Source organism: Simochromis diagramma, unplaced genomic scaffold (assembly GCF_900408965.1).
Source record: "Simochromis diagramma unplaced genomic scaffold, fSimDia1.1 OVJJ01000343.1, whole genome shotgun sequence".
Taxonomy (NCBI): Eukaryota; Metazoa; Chordata; class Actinopteri; order Cichliformes; family Cichlidae; genus Simochromis; species Simochromis diagramma.
Window position 1 is genome coordinate 2,119,463 of NW_024386831.1, and position 20,795 is coordinate 2,140,257.

Sequence of the window (20,795 nt, forward strand, 5' to 3'; positions counted from 1 at the left end):
GTGCAAAACAGATTAAAATCCTTTTTTTCCATCAGATCTCGAGAAAGTCGTGCTTGCCTTTGCAGCTTTGTTACTGGACGAGTGTAACACACTGAACGCCGGACTTAGCAAATCATCTTTTGCTCTTTTGGTCCATAATGCTGCGGTTACGCTGCAGACAAAAGATCACATTACTCCAAGGTTTGCACTCGTGCAGGATCCCTGTGCATTAGAGTCGAGTGTAAAATGGTCGTGCACCTGCATATGCGATAGAAGTGCTGTGCTCGTACACTCCTGCAAGATCCTAAAAGTCTGCATCCCAGTAAAGAGTCTGAGTTCCCAGTGTTTTAGGGAGCAGATATTGGCTTTTTTGTAGATGTACAGTTGCACCTCTAGACTAAAGGTCCAGGTGAAGGTATAGATAGGATTTAAATGAAGAGCTCAAGCAGGCGAAATATTAAAAATCAAGCCTTTCAATTCAGCTGACAGCAAAGTTCAAACAGATAAACTGAAAAACAAGCCGAGGGAGCTCATCAAAACACTTTAACAAAGACACAGGTAGGGAACAAGGTACAATTAAAAGCAAAGAAGAGGTGAAGACATTCAGAGAGTAGGGGAAAAACAGGAAGTAAAACTGGCCCTCCCTGAGCCTGGTTATGCTCAAGGTTTCTTCTTGTTAAAAGGGAGTTTTTCCTTCCCGCTGTTACCAAGTATTTGCTCAAAGGGGCCCGCCTGATTGTTGGGATTTTCTCTCTATTGTAGGTATAAAACTGAACTAAATTAGTGCGTCGCCTGCTAGAATAAGTTTGAGGCCCACAGAGCTGGAGTAACACACCTTCAGCGTACACACACACACACTCGCACACAGACCTCACTTTCAGGCCCACTTAGTGCTCCAATGGGCACATCCATCTCACTCTCTCGGCCTCGGCACACACCGCTAACACGGACCCTCGAGTGGACAGCTCTGTTTGTGCACACCAAAAACAAAGTCCTATCTCGCTCTCTCTCTTTGTTAGACTCAGGGTGAGAGTTCATTTGCTGAAGAAAAGCGGGGTCAGATGCATCGATTTGGCCTTGTGACCGAGCGGGGAGGAGGAGGAGGAGGGTCTGCAGGCCTGACCTCTTCGTCACTGTTGCAGTTTTTGCTCTGAGGCTGAGGTGTTTACTCAAGCAGTGGGGGAACACGAGGATATCAACTTACCCCTCTGCTCAACTGGGAGCTAACCAGGCTTCCTATTCAGGCCGCACTGTCAGTCAATATCTTCCTCTATTCATACAAAGGTCAGCGGGCAGATCCCGGGGCAGCGGGGCCGGCCGGCGCTGAGGCCCACGCTCTGTTTGTGTGGTAACCCCACTGCTCTCAGATAGAGTCCACCGAGAGGGGCTTTAAGTCCTTTTTAATCATTTCTTTCTGATTTATTATAACCTGGGCCGTAACTCGATGGAGCCGGGCCCTCCTCCTCCTCCAGAGATCTGAGAAGGTGTTGACACGTCGAAAAAGAAAGAAGAAAATGAATCATTGCTGAGTCTGAGTTTCTCTGAATGTTGTGCGATTGTTGACGAACACATGGCAAAGGACACGCACAGTTGGCTGCGCTTTGATGTGGAGCACATGCGTTTTACATTTAATCTGATTGCAGTGTCACTCTGTGTGTGTGTGTGTGTGTGTGTGTGTGTGAGTGAATCAAAGGGAGACGAGGCTTAGCCCGGGACACGGTGGGTGACCCTGACAGTGTGAAACGCAACCTGACAGGACAACAGGGAGGGTATATTACCACAAAGTCTCCACAGCATGTGTGTTTCACTGTGTATTTTTGTTTCACTCTGTGTGTGTGTGTGTGTGTGTGCGTGCGTGCGTGCGTGCGTGCGTGCGTGTCTGGTCACTGCAGGACATAGCTCGCCCACATCTGAGTGGCAACACAAACAATGTTAGCAGGTAACAACACATCTGCAAATCAAAGATCTCATAACGGGACTTCAGAGTGGGAAAGTTAGAGCAGAGGACTTCTCATCAACATACACACACACACACACACACACACACACACACACACACACACACAAAACCACACACAACTGGGAATTCGCTGGTAAAGGCTGCCCTCCAGTGGAGAAACAGGTGCACTATCTTGTCAACTATTCAGTTTTTAAAGTCCTGCAAACTAAATCTTTATTTCTAAATATTTTTATGGAAGATTCTCTTTCAAAAATTATTCATTTAACTTTTATAAACACTCATAAGAGTCATGCACATCCTTGGTTAACATAGGATGGACGGTGGATCAAACAAATTGAGCCATTCTACATAAAATGAGACAAATCTGCGAAGAGCTTTAAAAAAAAGTAAAGAAAAAAAAACATTAATGAAACCAGGCAAAACTGTACCTTCATACTGAGTGCGTGAATATATTTGAAGTACATATCAGTGGGATGAAATGCAATTTTTCTGGCATTTCTGATCCCTCGTAACCTCGTAATAGGAGCTAGCCAGATTTTCAGGGTTGAAAAACACATTTAAGCCGTGTGGGATGGATGGCTACCCCGAACAAGTCAGTTCATATGAGACGGCTCCTTCACAGGAGCAAACTTTTAATACCGGCTTCATCTTCTGGCCGTGGCTTCCTCTGGGTTAAAATAATTTTCTGATTAGTCCTGAAGTAGTTTTTTTTAAATCCTCGAAGGACGTTGATCTCTGAGGGTTTCAGGATCAGTCTGTTCAACTTGGGATGATTTTCTTTTGTCTCTTTTACTTATTTTACTAAACTTTAGATCAGCTTCTGTGATGCTTTTGTTTAGATATTGACTTTTTGGGTCCATTTATGAAACAAAACAAATCAGATTAAGAATAAAGCTGTAACTATATCTATCCACAGCAACGAAACACAGACAGATAAGAAATCAATGGATAACTTCCACCTGCAGCCTTGTTGATTATTTGATAATTTACGTAAGATTCAGCTGGTCACTCTTTGCCACAACATTCGAGCGGTATGGAGATGATCTTCATCTTCTTCATTTTTTCTTTCTGATTTGTACATTTACTCTGGAATAAAATTTGAATGTTTTCTACCCTTTATCTATAATTTTTATTATCTTTCTTGGGCTTTTTTGTCGCTCCGTGATCTTGTCCTCCTCTCCCTGAGGGGTTTCCATCTGCCATCAAGACCTGGACTTGGTTCAATGCTGTGTAGGAGCTCCAAAGTGCAATCAGTGTCTTTGCTGTAAATCAGAAACACTCCTGGTCCTCGTCTGATTGGATCCCAATCATCTTGAAGCACAAACGAAAGAGAATAAACACATTTTATGAATAAAAATGTTCAGAGTCACGATATGTGGAAGAGAACAGGATGGCTTTTATGTGGATGTTTTCTGATCTTACTGACTAATGCACATGTTTCACCAGCACTGCAACATGTGGAGGTAACGCTGGGGATATTTTGGTAAAACCACCCAAAATCGTACCCCTAATGACATCATGATTTCTCTAAATTGCTGCAAGACGTTTTCCTGACTTTCTTTGGAGAAGTATTTTATGTTGGAGCAGCTCTGAGAACTGAGTGCATAAAATATAAGATTTCCTTATGCCTCAGGTTAATTTGAGCACTTGTTATCAGCTGCTGTAGTTCGCTAAGGTGAAGCTAATCGATACAGCCAGAGTTCACAACTACAGGCATCTCATTGTGGTTTCTAAGGAAAGGTAAAGGTAAAAAAAACTCAAGAAGAATGGAGAGAAAACCCTGATTATCAGACAGTCTGTGGAAACTGGGAACTATGAGGATGTGGACACATTTCAACAGAAGCAAAACAGTAAAAGAAAATCTGGACATATGTGAAATGTTAGTTTGTGCTATCGAGTAGAAAAAATGCAAAAAGGAAAATTTTCTGTTAAAAAAAACCTCTGTGATAAATTACTGACAGACAGTCTGATTGCAGCTAACACAACATAGAGTACAAAATCAGTTTCTTAGCAGCAGGTTAGAGCTGAGCATAAAAAAACATGTTAATTTCACTGAATTTAGCTTTATGGCTGCTGCCATGTTATCAGTGTTGTTTTTGGTCAATAATAATTATCTGTTTCTTAATTATCTGTAATTAGCAATCAATAGCAACAAAATGCTACCATTGAGGCTTCTGAATGCGGAGTCCAGAAACCCGTGCATGACATCACAGCTGCTGTGGCTGCTGACGTTTTGGGTGATTGAGGATTCGAGCTGCTGGGCCCACTGAGTCATTTTATGAAGCTTCAAAATGTTTTCAGTTGGTGAACAGTCTGGACTGCAGGCAGGCCATTTCAGCTCCTGGACTCTTATTGTGAAACCATGCTGCTGGAATAGATGCAGCATGTGGTTTAGCACTGTCTTGCTGAAATATGCCATACCTTCCCTGAAAACATGTCTTCTCAATGGGACGTGTCTTTCAGCACTGATGGTCTTTTTCCAGATGTGCAACCTACCAACTCCACAGGCACTGATGCAACCCATTACTATCAGAGAGGCAGGGTCCAGAGGACGTGTTGTCCACGTTCAGAGCATTTCAGACTTTGTAGACACAGTTTTCTTTTTGTAGCTTGATGAACCTCTTCCCATTTAAGCCCACACCGAGTAGCAGACCTTCAGACTGGTCTCCTCAGCACCGTAACAGATAAAAACTATCAAAGACTCTTCTCTCTGATTTAAACTCATCATCAGTGTCCTGGTCGCTGTGCAAAGCTTCTTCTACTGTGTTTCCTGCTGCTAAATCTGTTCAGGGTGACGTTTGTCCTGAGTTTGTCCAACACCTCCATCCCTCAGTGTCTGTCACAGAGGATCCCTGTTGGGTCGTTTAGCCCTCTTGTATCTTTGGCGTTCCCGGCTCCGTTTGTGGACCGACGGGAACAGCTGCTGCTGGCTCTGATCAAAGCAGACTGGGGCCTGAGCACCGTCAGTCCCTGTGTTCAGCAGGGCCATTCTGTTTGGGATTATCACACCTGTGGTTCAGAGATTAATCCCAGCAGAGACATGGGAACCAGGAACAAGAGGCTCCCGAGAATGGCTGCACTACCTGAGTGCATGCTGGGAGTTTGGCCCCATAAATTGACTTTTTCATTTAATGATCAGTTGATTGTTCTAAATTAGTTTGGATCTAACTGCTAAAGAACATTTTCAGGGAAACTGCAGAAACATGCAAGTCTGAAACTGAATAAAGTGTTTGTCATAGCCTGTATTTAAAAGATGTAACCTGTGTGACATCACCGAATGGTTTGTGAGGTTGTGCGTTTGAAGGCTGAGCGTTTTGGCTCTCAGCTTTTTGAAACCAGAGGTCTGCAGCGTCTTTGGGTCTGAAAAGTGAAACCAATGCTTTAGACTTGCAGTGTTTCCAATGACCAGCAGGGGGCGTTTCTGTCTGATTCTATGGGAGTCTGAAAAAAATGTACCTCCTTCTCACCCAGCTTATAACCTCAGTTATTTCCTGCTCAGTCATTAATTTTAAGTCTTAATGAATGCCATACAATTTTTATTTTATAAATTCTGATTATATTAGAGGGGAAAGGAGGAGAAACCAGAGCAAACTAGGGCATGCTAGTTGGTTAACAGCAACTGAAGTTTCAAAATAAATGCCAGGGGATTGTTCGCTACTGAAGTATTCATGTTGTTGTTCCAGACAGATGAAAAAAACAAAATAAAACTGAAAGAATGCCAAAGAAACTCTACATATATGTAACAAATGTCCATAAAAAGTAAACACAAGCCAGCTTGAATTAATTCAGTGATGCACGGATGCGTTTCAATTTTAAAGAATGACACAGAAAACACTCAGACCTACTTTGAAACAATCATTCGTGTCTAAAATGAACTGCATTGAACATATTTCAGCTCTTTTGGTGTCGTGATTCTTCAGCATGTCGCCCTCCACTCACTGTGGAGACGAAATAATGATCTAAATGAATGGAAATGTCATTGACTGAACACATGAGGTCTTTACAAGTTTGGTATTTGCTAAAGTCTGACCTCCGACCTTTGAGCGTGATTCCAGCAGCGTCATGTGTCCACACACGATCAGGCCGAGCGGAAAATCCTCTCCTTGTTTGCTTAGCTTGTTCGACTGTTTCCCGCTCTGTTCCCTGTGAGCCCGTCTGTCCAACAGCTTTAAGTCCTGGCTGGCTTCACCCTCCACCCCCCACCCAGAAGGTCAGGCGTCTGAACCCATCACACACACACACACGTATGTAAAAACACACCAAATACCACTAATGCCACTTGTGCAGCAGCACCTTTTCTCTCACATTGTTTGACAAACATGGGCTTAACCCTGTAGGACCCTTAGAGACACACACTTCATTAAAGCAGCCACAAAGGCGGCATCTTAAAATCACTCTTCATTTTTCCCAATTTACCTCGCAGCTGCAGACGAGGGACAAATTAAAGGAAAAACTTGAACTTTTAACCCTACAGTGAGGAGATTCGGTGTCTCTTGCAGGGTTTGGGTCCCACATTTGTGTCCTAAGTGGTGTCATCTTCAGTAGATCAACCAAAATGAGCTGAAAATATGATTGATTAATTTGATTTTCCTGTCGTGTCATGACTAAATCAATACGCCCAGCTCAAACAGGCTCATAAATACCAATAAAAAAAAAAAGTTGATCCGAGGAGAACTATAACCTACAATTACTGAAGAAATAATCCAATAAACCAGTTTCTTTAACTCACAAGTGACCGAGCTACTTTATTTTAATGGCTGTTTCGGTTTCTCACACCTGTACCTTGTCCTTTATTTGTGATGGTTACTCTAAAATATTCTAATGCAAAATTAATCACAGTTTTCAATCATGTAAAATAAGCTAAAACCCCCACAAATTGTGCTTTCTGTAATCCAGTACGCTTGTATTATTTTAACATCAAAACACTGATGAACCAGTAACTCCATAATACTTTGATCAACAACAAATTACTTCCATGCTTCAGTTTCAAGCTAAATGTGAACAAACATCTGGTTTACAGATGTGGAAGTCTTCAAGATTTTTGTGCAAAAAGATGAAAAAAATATTTAGATTCATGAAATATCTGAAAATTGTGCTAAAAGAGAAGTTTATTTATGTAATAATAACTACAGAGAAATTACAATAAGATCAGAAGACTGCAATATTAAAGAGAGAGAGACGCATATTTCACACAGCTCTGCATTATCCGCACCATTAGCCTCAATCAGTTTAATCAGGTCCTGTAAAATCTATGAAAAGATGCAGAAGGTTGGTTGATACATTCATGGTGGGTTATTAATCATGTTCATGAATAATAACATCCACAAACAGCAAAAAACATGGACATATCTTCAAGATCAGTAAACTGAAGCCAGTGTGGACGTGACTTAAATCTGCTTTCTCTCCACCAGATGGCGATAAGCTTTGGTCATCTTGACCTCTGTAATCTCTTTCCTTCTGATTTCATGGACTCAGTTGCTTATTTTGGTTCACACTGAAAAAAAAATAGAGTGTTTTGTATTTTGGTCACACAACTGATGACCGAGGGCTGCTTTCTGTACAGCCTGCAGGGTGGAGTCAAAAGGGGGGGGTCCTTCACCATATTTCTCTTGAAGTCTGAATAAAACATTTTTCAGCTTATAATATAAAACATAAATAAACTTTACAGGAACCACCAGGAAATATCAGGAAGAACTAAAAAAAAACCTTTAAACTTTAATGGCAAAACTGTAAAATAAGAAACAGAAGCATAAGTAAAATAACATTTTATTCATATAGATAAATATAACAAAGTGCTTCACAATCATAGTGCTAAAAAAAACCCAAACAAGTTTAAAAGGAGATTTCTGCTGCTTTTCAAAACAGATCACTCCCAGCACCCTCCCCCATCACCAGTCCTTCACTACATCCATGAATCTCTGAGGTCTTCCTCTGTTTCTTTTCTTCACGTCTCGTCTGCTCTGTCTATTTGGAAGGTCGAGCCCAAACATTTAAACTCATCCACCTTCACAATCTCTACTCCTTTCATCTTCTGCCCGCACTCCCTTCACTGAACACAAAACTAGCAGGACTATTATTATCCACCTCGAGGTTTTTAACCCACATGTGTGCACAATTGTTCCTTTTATGAAATCCTGAAGTAACTACTGACACGAAATGGATGAAACCACACAGGGAACCTGATCCTAGGTGTGATCTTTTGGTTTCATTTTTCTGATTCATGAAACTCAGTCTGTGTTTTCCCGTCCAGGCCAGACTGAAACTGGATAAGCAGCATTTTCAAAAGTCTCTGATTTAGGCTTGCAATAAGACTGGAGTAGTGTGGCATAAATACACTTATAAATACATCAAAAGTCACACAAACTTTGGTGTACTTTGAATATCCTAGACCAGCTGAAGTCGTCCACCACCAAAACCAGGCCCTGAGAAAGGAACAGAAAATAAATTAACAGATTTTTCTATCTTCAGGTGGACAAAATACACAGATTAATCTATTTCTAATACCTGTATTCAAAATGTAAAGGCACTAAGATGTTGCTGTGTCACATACACAAGAGACAGAAACACATACACGTCCTTTAAACATATATAAACCTGAAAAAAGCTTCTTCTGTCGATCAACTCACATCATGTGTGAACTACAGCTGCTGCAGAGCTGTTAGAAGAACTGCAGCAGCCACTATGAGACCTGCAGTCCGGCCAGGTAAACTCCACACTGCTGCACCTGGAGAAGTAGAAAGACACAGTCTGTATCCACAAAGCTCTTCCTGTTTCCTGTTTTCTGACTCAACATGTTGAAAACAGGGCATTATGAACTTTTAACCTACCTTTGCTTAAAGTATAAGTGGCGTTCAGAGTCGTATTTGAAGTGGGGTTGTGGCACAGACAGGTAATGGCTCGGTAATGATCTGCAGGGATGTGGAGAGTGCTGCTAGAGGTGTACAAATAGTTTTCAGGATCCTGCTCTGTCTTAGTGTGGACATGCTTCGACTCAACCAAGGATTCAGAGTGGTTGTAGTGGATGGTCCAGCGTATCTCAGGAGCTGGAAATACACCATGCAGCGTGCACACTGAAGTCATTGTTTTAGTGTTTACAGCCAGCTTGAGGTGCTTGTAAGGCACTGAGGAGAGAGGGGAAGAATGTTAAAGTCAATTTAAAAAAAAGTCCCTTTCATCTTTACGAATGCTTGTTCGGTTTCGAGTGAGAGTTAGATTAATCAAACTGATACCATCATTCTACCTACTGAGGTTTTGCAGACACATGATGACATTAACTTGTCTGACATCGAGACTGGTCATGAGGGGAAATGAATAATTCCTGACTGGTTGGTGGTAGTTGCTGGGAAAATGACTGCTAAAGTCACACAGTGACCTGTGTGACCACAGTGAGACCTGAATCTTTCCCTAGCAACCGATCTGTTGCTAGAGAAAAGCGTTTATTCCCCAACCGGCTCCCAAAACCCTCTGTGATCAACTATAGTTTGCATGGTCATGGCTAATAATATCCATCCACTAATACCTTTAAATCAGTAGAAGTAATTTCTTCTGATCGTTAAAGCTAACCATGAACCCAGTTTTATCCAAAGCTAACAGCTAGCCTGTTGTATTCCACAGCTAATAACATATTTCAAAATCAGCTAAATCTCTAATTTTTTTCTTTATTTTATATCTTATATCTTTAGCTAGCAGGTAGTTAGCCAAATGTAAAAAAAAATTTTAAAAAAACCAAAACGCAAAATTAGTTCGAAGGTTTATGTTAAAATAAATTAACTTTAGAGAATCCCAACTGTAAGGTCACTTTTACTTCATGACCAGGGCTGGGTCAGATAACTCTTACATGTAGTGAGTTAAAAATAAATTACATGGGAAGTTGCATCTTTAGTTATGCAATCCATTATGATTTAAAATCATGTGCTCTAACTAAAGTGAAATTCACAAAAAGAAAAGAGTTCACATATCTTCTCTTTTCTCTTTAATCCCAAACAACTTCTGCATATTTAGTGTGAACTTTGAGTGTTAACTCAAAAAAGCCTTTTTCAGAAATTTCGCGGGTATACTCACTTCTTCATAAAACATAAACATCAGCAAAGCCAACTTCCTCTCTTACCTGTTACATACAAATTTACATGGCAAACTTTTGAGGTCTGCATCACTGTCTCCGAACCATTAAAAACTGCAGCGTAAGCTTCAAATATCCTCCCATTATCCCCAAGAGTCAAATTCTTGACTAGGACTGAAATATTTCCTTTCGTCATTTCCTGGGTGAAGGCCGCGGTCCTGTTCAGATAAGGGTCTTTTACGTGCTTGAACATTGTCTGTCCTTTATTGAAAGAGTACAAAACAGCCTTCCTTTCATCCTGCCAGTAAAAGCGAAGATTTTTCAAGTCTGTTTTAACTGGCACGCTACATCCCAGGAGTGCTGAGTCCATGATGGTTGAGTTGACATTGTACACAAATATGGCTTCAGACACTAAAATGTAAAAAAAAAAAAAAGTACAGCAGTTAATGAGTCTCAAACACCGGTATTGGACTTTTCGATGATGCAACAAACAGCCATGTTTAATATGAGTTTCAAACCCAATCCCACAGAAACCAGTCGACTTTGTTTCTTTAATGTAAACACACAGGCTTTGCATAAAAATATATAAAGCTTACCAAATAGGAGAGCTGAAAAAAGTCCAAGCAGAATAGCCATTTTTGTGAGGATGTCTCCTATAAACCAAGATGACAACACTGATTTTAGACGCATGGTGCCCAGGCATGGTGCATCTTCCGCTTCCTCTTATGAGACGCTGTAGACGTCATCAGGACTTCCCCTAAATTCGTTTTGATGACCATTTTAAAGTAATGACGCATGTCTCTAACAGTTCTTTGCTATTTCTGATTCACAGGAACATGGCTGACTTATTAATAGTTACGCAGGTTTTGCAATGCGTATTATGTGTAATGGAGTATGTGACATTTGTAAGGCCAAAGGTCAAATGGTCACAAAGACGATTAAATGGAGGTGTGAGGTTAGACAAAAACGTTTGGCACGTCTTCATAAACTGCACAACTTTGCACGATTTCCCGTCATTTCTTTCATCCTTTGCACATTTTGGTGTTATCACGAGGTGCTTCATCGCGGCTTCCACCCACCCTGTGATCACTGATCTTCGTTCTGTATAGTTTTTGTTGGGATAGATGACTGACCACCAGTTTCGTGGCCAGACGAAGCCTATTACCTTATTACCTCAGCCCAGGCATAACAGCATCATTTCATAAATATTTGCAATACAATATAACAATACAAACAAAGGCAGTAGAATTTATTTATTTATTTATTTATTTTTTGCCTGTCCCATTTGGTTCTTTAGCCATCAGAATTGTTGTCTGAAGACCAACAAGGATACCCAATGGATTTACTTTGCCAAATGGATCATCGTGGCATTGCCGTATTGGTCCATTTGATCGACCTTTGTTTTTATTATTTATTATATTTTATTTTCAGATGTTACAGACAGGACAGACATGAGTGAGGGATAGGAAAGGGAGAGAGAAAGAGGAAGGAAAAGAAAAACAGAAGGGGAGAGGGACAGTGAGAAAGGGGGGGAGAAAAAAAAATCTCCTGGATCACCTGTTGAGAGAGAAAGAATAGAAAACAAGCAAAAACAAAAACCCAAAGCAACATACTAAACACAACACCATCGCAATAATCTAGCTAAGTGTAAACAGCAATAAATACTAAATATTCAATGTTGTTGTGCAGCATGCAGGACAGACAGCGCACAATGTGCTTTGAAGTAGCAGCCAAGAAAGGTGTAATTTAAGTCTACGAGCAGTGAACACCCGTGTGCATACCTGTGTGGATCAGCGCGTTTGTATTCAAATGGTTTCCACATGTAATGGTCTGCAAGAGGATGTAGCGAGCCATAGCCCCGTCCCCCAGGGCATGAAGCAGGCATGGAGGAGATCCAGGCCCCAGACATCCAGAGGCCCCAGAGTGCGAGAGCCCAAGGAGGACCACCGGAGGGGCATCCGTGCCACCCTCATGGGAAGGGCTGAGGATCCCCAGACGAGGTGTCACCCAGTAGCCACCGAGCAGAAGCTAGAGGGGGCTGCACTGGCGTGCCCGCCGGCTCTGCCGGCAGCCAGCTGTGCCAGAGTGAACCGAGCCGCAGGCCCAGAGGCCGGAGGCCCGAGGGCCCCCCGCACCCCGGAGGAGGCCTGACAGAGCATCAGGCGCCAGGCCCCGCCAGGTAGCCCCCGGGAGTGAGCCGGTACATACCTGAGTGCCCAGCCCCGGACACCAAGAACCACCAATGCACCGATCCCTGAGGGCATCAGTCACCGGCAGGGAGTGTGGTGAGGGGAGATAGACCTTGGAGGGCCTGGGAGTTCCCAGAGAGGTGGAGTCTAAGACCCGACCTGACATATAGACACAGACAAACAGGCACACACAGACACAAACATGCATTCCCACCCTCATGCACACATATACAAACACTCAGCACTCACCCAACGTAAGGATTGACATAAATGGACATGTACACACAATCACACTCCCCAAACATACTCTATACCCCGGGTCCAGGTACCCTCGCCCCCAGAGGGGGAAACAGAACCCAGACCCAAGAGATGTTACCCTTCCCCCCGGGGTGGAGGCAAGCAGACCGTCCCAGGCTCCGCAGCAGCAGGGAGGCCAATCGGACAGCTAACATCTCCTCCCAGCCCCCCCGCCCCAATGGCTAGCAGAGAACGGGGGTGTGTGAAGACCCCATACCTCCCTCCTCCCGCTCATGTGTAGTGTTGCTGCGTGTTGTTCTAAAGTGCATTTAAAACAAGGCAGTAGAATTTTAAAGACATAATTTTAAAGATAATAGACATTTTATGAAAGTTTGACCCTGGTTGACCTTCAGAGGAAGATACTTAGAATCCCCGCATATCATCCCCTACATGCCTATATGTTGTTAATACAGACAAAGGCAGGAAGAATCATAGGTTTAAGTCTACAGAGCACTTTGACATTAAGATCAATCTGCTGACCTTCAAGACCTCAGTAGATGTAGGCCAAATTTTATTGGACTGTTAACATCACCGCACTCTACACCAGCGGTCCCCAACCCCCGGGTCACGAACTGGTACCGGGCCACGAGAGTTGAGGCTCAGGTGTGAAATTCATGGTTTTCAGGGTTTTTATCGTTAACTCGGTTTCCCTGGATCTTTTCCCATGTTGTAGTTGTGCGTCTTATTTTGAAAGAAATATTTACGCATTACCAAAGTGACCAGAGGGCATTAAGGGGCAGAGCGGAGGATGTTGCTCTTAATGTTGTTGCAGCATTTCCGGAGGACTCTGCTAATAAAGTTACACAATTACACAGTGAATTCACGTTTATTATTATATTTACAAAACACCACAGTTTTTGTCTTGATCGTATCATTTTATTTTGTTGTTTATCCGTAACAGCTTAAAGGCCGGTCTGTGAAAATATTGTCTGACATTAAACCGATCTGGTTGGGGACCGCTGGTCTACACCCCTGCAAAGTTTTGTTGGAATTGATTCAAAACTTTTGGAGCTATTGTGTTTACAGGCAGAATAACCTCTATACAAGACCTTCTTCTAAACTCTTCGGAAAGAGGAATGTTTTAATAGTCTACATTCCCCGTCTGACAGGTCAAAAACACCCGGTAAATACAGGGGAGGTATTGCTGATATCAATACCGATACTGATACTTTTAACCTATAAAGGCAGCTTATGTAAGGGAGAGCAGTGTTTCATAACTTAAGCGATCAATCTCAGTTCACCAACTTCTGAACACATTTCAATTACCACCAAATCACTTTCATTTTCCACAATAATAAGTTAACACACCTTTCGGTTTTGTTTTGAGAAGAAGAAGGTACTGTATACGTGCCTGTCTTTGGGTCAACTTCTGTTGTTTAAATGTGCTGTAGGCTATTATTAAAAGATGTGACTTTCAACACAAAAAGATTCAGAGATTTTTTATTGTGCATGTTTGAAGTACATTTTTTAATTTGTAAAAAAAAAAACCAATTCAGTGGGCTACATGCTGAACTTGGAGGATAGAGCCAGATTATCGATCCGATACCAATCCCAGCGTTGGTATGGATCGTCTCTACGGGTGAGCATCAGTATCAAGTGGTGTCGTTTAGTTTTACCCAACAGGACTTAACGATTGCTTCAATTTTTTTTCAGGAACCAAATCATACTTACAACTGTGTCACAGCTGTTACTCATAGAAAGTTTAGAGAAATGTTTTACAGAAAAAACAAAGACCGAGTTAGTTGCATTTCTCAGATTTCCTGTAAATTAATAGTAAACAGAGGCCAGTTCAGGAGCGTCACATTACTTATGCTGAAGTACGGAATTTTTTTTTCAGCCCTTTTACTGGTAATAAAACGAATTGTGTGGAGTTTCTGATCTCTCCTGCAAGGATTTTCCCCGCTCGCCAGCTTTTTCTCGCTGTAAAAACTAACCACACACTCAAAACTTTCATATTGTTACAGAGAAGTGCTCCACACCTGAAGGTCCAGCCTGTCAAACAGGAAGTGGGAAGTTCTATTTATAATGCGGGGGTTTTGCAGGGTTTTATCGGGACACCCTTTTTTCAGTTTAAAAATAAAAAAAGAAAGCAAATTTTCTACTTAAAGTTTAAATTGAAAGACTAAACACATTTAACACCTTTAAAAAACAAATCAGTTCAACAGCTTCATTTCAAAAAGAGACATATGCATTATTAAGTCACACTTTATTAAGCTGAATTAAATAAAGTTCAAAGATAAACACACGTATGCTTGTCATTAGTTGTTAGTCAACGAGGGAGCAGTCACATCGTCCCCTCGATTCAGAGAAAAACTTTCAGCTTTCAGTCTTCAAAACTTCACCAGCTCAGCACTCCTGTTTCCCCTGCTGAGGTTCTCTGCACTGCCTCCAGCTTTGGTTTCTCCCGGGAAACTACCGCAAAGTGTGCGAGCTTCAGATTTTACTCAACAGAGAAATTAGTTTTTTGTGTGTTTTTCCAAAGCTCTTTTAAAAGTTCACTACAGTACAGCTTATTCTCTGCCCCCTCTGTTTATTCAGACGCTTACATCATTCATTTTTAAAAGCAGAAATCTGTCAATGCTGAAGCACTCTGCACACTAACAAGCATGCTCTTCCTCATTAGTCGACTTAGTTTTTAAATAATCTGATGATTCTGCTGCGTCAGATGCTTGCTCAGTTCCTAAAGAGCCAGACTATCAGTCAGAAGTTTGAATTTTAAACGGACTAAAATGAGATGAGGCTACACAGGAGGGACTGCAGATTCACCCCGATTCTCCATTTTTATGTTTCTACACTGGCCTGTACATGTTGTCACATCTTTTTGTCCATAAAACAGTCCACACACTAGTTGACCCCACGTGCGCTGACTTCAGGAAACACAGACGCACCTTTTTCCAACAACTTTCACCCAAAAAGTGTTCATCAGAGACCTGATTTAGACTTCTGCAATCAGTCTTTGCAGAGTCAATAATGTAGCCTATGTTAGCAGCGGCATTTATGGTGAGATTATGCCCCTGTTTTATTTGACAGCTGATACAATCAAAAAGCCAGGTATCTTTCCCCCTCTCTAGGTTCCCACTCTTAAATTTGTCCCTCTAGTTTTTTCACTTTGCTCATTCTGAAGGTCTCAGCCATCTCCCACCATGAATTTGCAGACATTTGTGTCCTTATATTGACCGTATGATTATTTTTCCTTATACTGACACAATGATTTTATTCTGACGGCTAAATTCAAGAACTGCCCCAAAAACATAGCTGGAAACAGGAGAGGTGATGGTACTCAAAAGGCCAATCACAAGAGGCGTGAGCTTTGTCGACATGCCATTTAGTCAGGGTTGGGTTTCAGAGGCGTTTGTGGTTATGATGTAGAATTCCACCGAGTCAAATCTCCAGTAAGGGTGAACGGGCGTTTAGACGATGTCTAAAAGTGCAACACTGGAAAATCTGAGGCTATAAAACAAATCGGAAATCTCTGGTTGGTTTTAATATAAACTTTTAATTTTATTTGGGAAAATATTTAATAAAATTCACAGATGCGCTGCGATCAAAATTACCTCAGTTATCAGAGGTCTGATGAATACACAGCAGTTAAAGTGTATTCAACACACACACACACACACACACACACACACACACACACACACACACACACACTTCAGAATTTGAAAAGTAAATGGTGGCAGGTATCCTCAACAAAGGTGACGCCCCTTTGGTTGCGACCATCTTTTAAATACAGTCTGTGGCTGAAATGTGAAGCGATAAGAGGTGAGTCGAGCTACCTTCCCGCCTGCTTTCCTTCCATATTTACATTTATTGTTGAAGAATTATAGTTTACACATTTTTAGACGAAGCAAAAAAATCTAAACGCAGCCTCGTGTGTCGTACACGCGCGGCCGCAGCTCGCCTTCAGCGGTGTCCGTCACACAAACATGTCCCATCGATTTCTGAACACAGAACGATTCAGTTCAGGATCCTGACGTTCGTTTCTCTGCTCTCAGAGTCCACAACAAAACTCAGGATTTTCACTCTGCTTCCTCCTCAGAGTCCTCCTCGCTTCCCTCTTCCTCCTCGTCGTCACTCCCTTCTTCCTCTTCCTCCTCAGAATCTTCCTCCTCAGAGTCTTCCTCTTTGTCTACAGCTGGCATCTTGATGATGATCTCATCATCAGCATCATTTTCCGCCGCCGTGGACTTCCTTCTCTCGAGGAAAGAGGGTGTGCAGACAGGTGTGCTGTCCTAAAGAAGAGCAAAGATTACACTGACTCACTGCTCCACCTTGTGGTAAAAACCAGTACTGCATGGAAGTACAGCATGAAGCTCAGGCATCAAATTCAACACCTTTCTTCTGTCTCTCTGGATGATATCAATCCTTTTTTTGCAGATTTTGTTGTTAAATGAATCTATTTTAAGTAAAAGGCTTAAATGTTGGTACATGGGTTTTATCACGCTGGCACTATCAGACACGCGCGATAAGCTTAACGCACCGCAGTTCTTTAGGCGCAGTTATCTGACCCCAGACCACTGAGAGACCCGGGGCCATTTTCACTCTGCGCCCGACATAAAACCAAACATGACAACAAGACTTACGTCAGTGCACGAAGATACGTTCCCGGCATCGGAGGATGACTTCTTCTTAGGAACCTGAGCAGCCTGGAAGAGCACAGAGAGCAGTGAAGGTGAAGTTTATAAGACCTCAGAAAGAACAAACAAAAATTCACTTTTTTTTTTTGACCAAGCCGAGCTGACAGTGTAACAGTCCTGACTGCACACAGTAACTGAGGCCTGACGTTAAAGAGAATCTGCTTTGACTTGCTGGACTGTTGCTCAGACAGAATAAAGAGTATGAAGACACTGATTGTAGTTTTCACTGTTTACTGTGCAGGCTGTCTACTGCAAGTCCCAGCAGCCCGCAGGCTTAAATCACAACACATCACAGGATTTCATACTTTGAAAACCTTTTTATTAAGCTACAAACAGCCCTGAGTTTAGTTTGTGGAATTTATATTTGAAGTGGGGAGATTCCTGCAGGGAATGACTCGAAAGAAAGCATGAGGGTAAAAGTGTGCATGGCTTCATTAAATAATCTAAAGTTTCTGTAAATAACCAGATGATTCTGAGGGGGACAGGTGGGAAAGTCTTTCCAGATTCAATTGAATTTATATGGAATCAGCAGTATTCCAAATCGCTGTTATCAGCCTGTAATTCTCTGAAGATCATTTTTCTTTTTTGTAAAAACTGAAGCTTCTGAACAGATCACAGCTGCACGCTGTTTGGAATTTAGTTGGAAGAAATCCATTACTTAAATCAGACGCCTTTAAATATGCCGCCATGTCACGGCACATTTCCAGTTTTTAAAACCTAAATCCGTTTAATGTTTCCGCTCCAGCGTGTAAACACTTACGAATCCGGGGAATTCGTACTCGATGCCGTATGCTGCGATCCTCTTTCGGAGCCTCGACTCTTTGCGCAGCAGCTTGCCGGTCATTTTTGCAATTTCCTCCTCGGTGTGCTTCTTGTTGTAACGTGTTACCGCGGGATACGTCGGCTTTTTGAACCCTCGCTCCGAGCCGACAAACAGCTTCTCGTGCACCTTCTCGGGAGGAAACACCTGACCTGGGAGGAAAAAAAAGTATACATTTAAATAAACATCAGGTAGGAAATAAGACCCTTAGAGGAAAACTTCCTGTGAATCAGGATCTAAAAGATGAGGTTTGACTCACATTTGATGAGTCTCTCTCCCATCAGGTAATTATTCATCGTCTCTGCAACGATCTTCGCCACTTCATCGCAGTCAAACTCGATGAAAGCGTAACCTTTGCTGTTACCAGTCTGCAAACAAACAGAGAGAGGAATAAAGTGACAGTCACAGACTCTCAGATGTTTTCATTCCCTCCAGATGTTTGTTGGCACATGGGTTTTATCACTCTGATAACAGGCAGAGCAGGTGATAAGCTTAATGTACCAGAGTACTCTAGGCTCAGTTATCTGACCTCAGACCACTTTTACATCTGAGATCATTTTCAGTCTCAGCCAAAACTCCAGATTTTAAGAAGTGGAGCTTCAAACAGGCTCCTGCCTGGACTACTTAATAAACCAAAATAAAGAAATCGGAATGTTTGCAGAGCGTGCTGGATTCAAGAATAGCAATCAAGAAGTTCCTCAACTGCTCCTGCTGAACACGGAGGTGTTGGGAGTCAGTTTTATTACTTTGTTACTGCTTTCAGGAGACAAATCCCTGCAACTTTTTACCAAGTTATAGTTCAAAGGTCATTTTTTGCTTAGATGCAACATGTGGGCTCCTTTTCTGGTGAGTTATACCTGAGATTTTTTATCTGGAAGTTTCTGTTCTGGCTATGAGGCCTCAAACCACACAATCTATAATCAGCCTCTCAGTGACCATTTCCCTCTAAAGTTTTATCAAAAATAAAAATAAAAAGACTCCAAGTGAAGTTTTTAAGGAAGTGATACATCGCTGCAATAGCTGTGAAAGTTTTAGAGATGCAGTTGAAGATTCTGATCGCCCCTCACACATTCACACGTTTGTTTCCACATGTTCAGGGTTACCTTCTTACTGCGGGACAGCCGCAGCCGCAGGATCTTCCCAAACTGACCGAAGTAAGATTTGAGCTGAGGCTCCACCAGGTTTCGGGGCAGGTGGCTGACGTAAATCACTCCTGGGGTCAGACGGTTTGCCTGTGATGGGGGAAAGACAGATCACCACATTACACAGAGAGCTGGGCCTTCACCTGCGATTTATAATACAATATAATGCACAGACTAAATTATGAGAAAAAGACAACTTTAAAGATTTATTTTTCCCAGACCGGCTTTTAAAAAGTCTACAAAATAAAAGTACAAAATAAATACATTTTATATATATTAAACATACAGATGTTCGCCTCATTTACAGATTTTCTTGTTTAAATCAGTTTACATTCAGTTTGGTCACGTTTCTTTGGGGCCAGTTCTCTTTATTTCTTTACTGTAATAACATTAATCTTCTTCTCAGTCCGTAAACTTAATAACTTGAGACAGGATGTCATTTCTTCTTCTTTTTTTAAATGGGCCTGCCTTACATCTGTAAACCTGAGTAAATACGCTGCACGTGGGCCGACTGACAGAGTAAAGACCACGAGCCTATAAAGATGTCACGGCACCTGAACCAGAGTTAAACACAGACTACAGAGAGAGACATAGGCAGTCTTAGAGTAAACTCAGCGACAGTAAACAAAAGAAAAATAACTGCAGACTATCGGGTCTCCTTCAAGGCCACATGTCTCACCCACCTTGCCTGATTTCTTCTTCTTCACCTCCTGAACCTTCTTTCTGAAGTCGGACTCCTGTGCAGGATTCAGCGCCAACAGCTCTTTGGCCGCAGCAGGAGCCGCTTCGGCGCCACTTTCACTCATTTTTCGCTGTTGGAAGCTACAAACGCCACATAAACTGAGACAAACACTCACTTAGCCGTCCATAAACCACGATGCTGCTGCTGATAATGACCCACATCCGGCTGCACATGCGCTGAACACCAACGAGTGCCGGAGAATCGCGTCACGTCTGCAGCTCCGCGCTCTGTGCAGCGACACCTACAGGTGCGGAGGTATGTTTGTTAGTACGCTCAAAAAAGAAAGAAAATAAAACCTCAGTAAAAAAAATTAAACAATGTTTTAATTAAAGGAAAGTGAAAGTAAAACAAAACAAAGGTACTTATTCAAATTATTTGGTATATTGTATGCAATCAAGTACATTTAATTTGAACATATTCCTTTAAATTTAACATTTTACATCGTGTTTATTTAACAAAAAATGGAAAATTTAAAAAAAAAAGTAATTCAATTGAAATTAAATTAAGTTAAAGTCAGAATCTTGGGCTAAATCTTATTTTTAGTTAATTCTTCTTCTTCTTTTTTTTATTATTGTTGTTGTTGTTGTTGTTGTTGTTGTTGTTGTTGTTATTATTATTATTATTATTATTATCATCATTATTATTATTATCATTAGTAGTAGTAGTAGAAGCTATATTTAGGGGAAATCAACATCTCATTTTCTTATGTGATTATCACTTCTTATGTCTCACCTGGCTGTGCGCATCTTTACTTAAGTTTGAGAACCTCTACATTTCTATTCATAAGAAACATCTCATAACATTTTAATTATGATAAAAATTCCTGCTTCAATCACCAATCCTAAGAATTGAAATATAAAAATGTGTAAAACTGAAAAAAGTCATTGTGCAGGCATCATATTTTATTTTATAAGATTTCATACATTTTGGTACAAAGTCTTAAAGTTTAAATTACAAAAAAGATAAA

General features: G+C 41.5%; 2 protein-coding genes and 2 non-coding genes across 6 annotated transcripts; all 4 read right to left on the minus strand.

The window, feature by feature from the left end:
• Positions 1-7,042: 7,042 nt before the first annotated feature.
• LOC120730871 (CD276 antigen homolog) lies at positions 7,043-11,234 on the minus strand. 3 transcript variants are annotated; one of them, XM_040027437.1, is made up of 5 exons: positions 10,595-11,233; positions 10,047-10,409; positions 8,767-9,060; positions 8,566-8,663; positions 7,043-8,361 (listed from the first exon to the last, which is right to left on the minus strand). In XM_040027437.1, the coding sequence occupies exons 1-4, from the start codon at positions 10,686-10,688 to the stop codon at positions 8,578-8,580; spliced, it is 837 nt and encodes a 278-aa protein (XP_039883371.1). In that variant the 5' UTR covers positions 10,689-11,233; the 3' UTR covers positions 7,043-8,361; positions 8,566-8,577. The 3 variants fall into 3 exon arrangements, with proteins under 3 accessions (XP_039883371.1, XP_039883369.1, XP_039883370.1); XM_040027435.1 differs by having other exon boundaries at positions 10,047-11,233; XM_040027436.1 differs by lacking the exon at positions 7,043-8,361 and having other exon boundaries at positions 8,369-8,663; positions 10,047-11,234.
• A 3,439-nt stretch (positions 11,235-14,673) lies between these two features.
• Positions 14,674-19,996, minus strand: nifk (nucleolar protein interacting with the FHA domain of MKI67). The gene is made up of 6 exons (XM_040027438.1): positions 19,770-19,996; positions 19,048-19,176; positions 18,204-18,312; positions 17,885-18,096; positions 17,071-17,133; positions 14,674-16,719 (listed from the first exon to the last, which is right to left on the minus strand). The coding sequence occupies exons 1-6, from the start codon at positions 19,890-19,892 to the stop codon at positions 16,507-16,509; spliced, it is 849 nt and encodes a 282-aa protein (XP_039883372.1). The 5' UTR covers positions 19,893-19,996; the 3' UTR covers positions 14,674-16,506.
• On the minus strand, positions 16,904-17,034 carry LOC120731401. The gene has a single exon (XR_005695340.1). It is a non-coding gene; the product is annotated as a small nucleolar RNA ACA64 (small nucleolar RNA).
• LOC120731405 lies at positions 18,382-18,512 on the minus strand. The gene has a single exon (XR_005695344.1). It is a non-coding gene; the product is annotated as a small nucleolar RNA ACA64 (small nucleolar RNA).
• Positions 19,997-20,795: the final 799 nt, after the last annotated feature.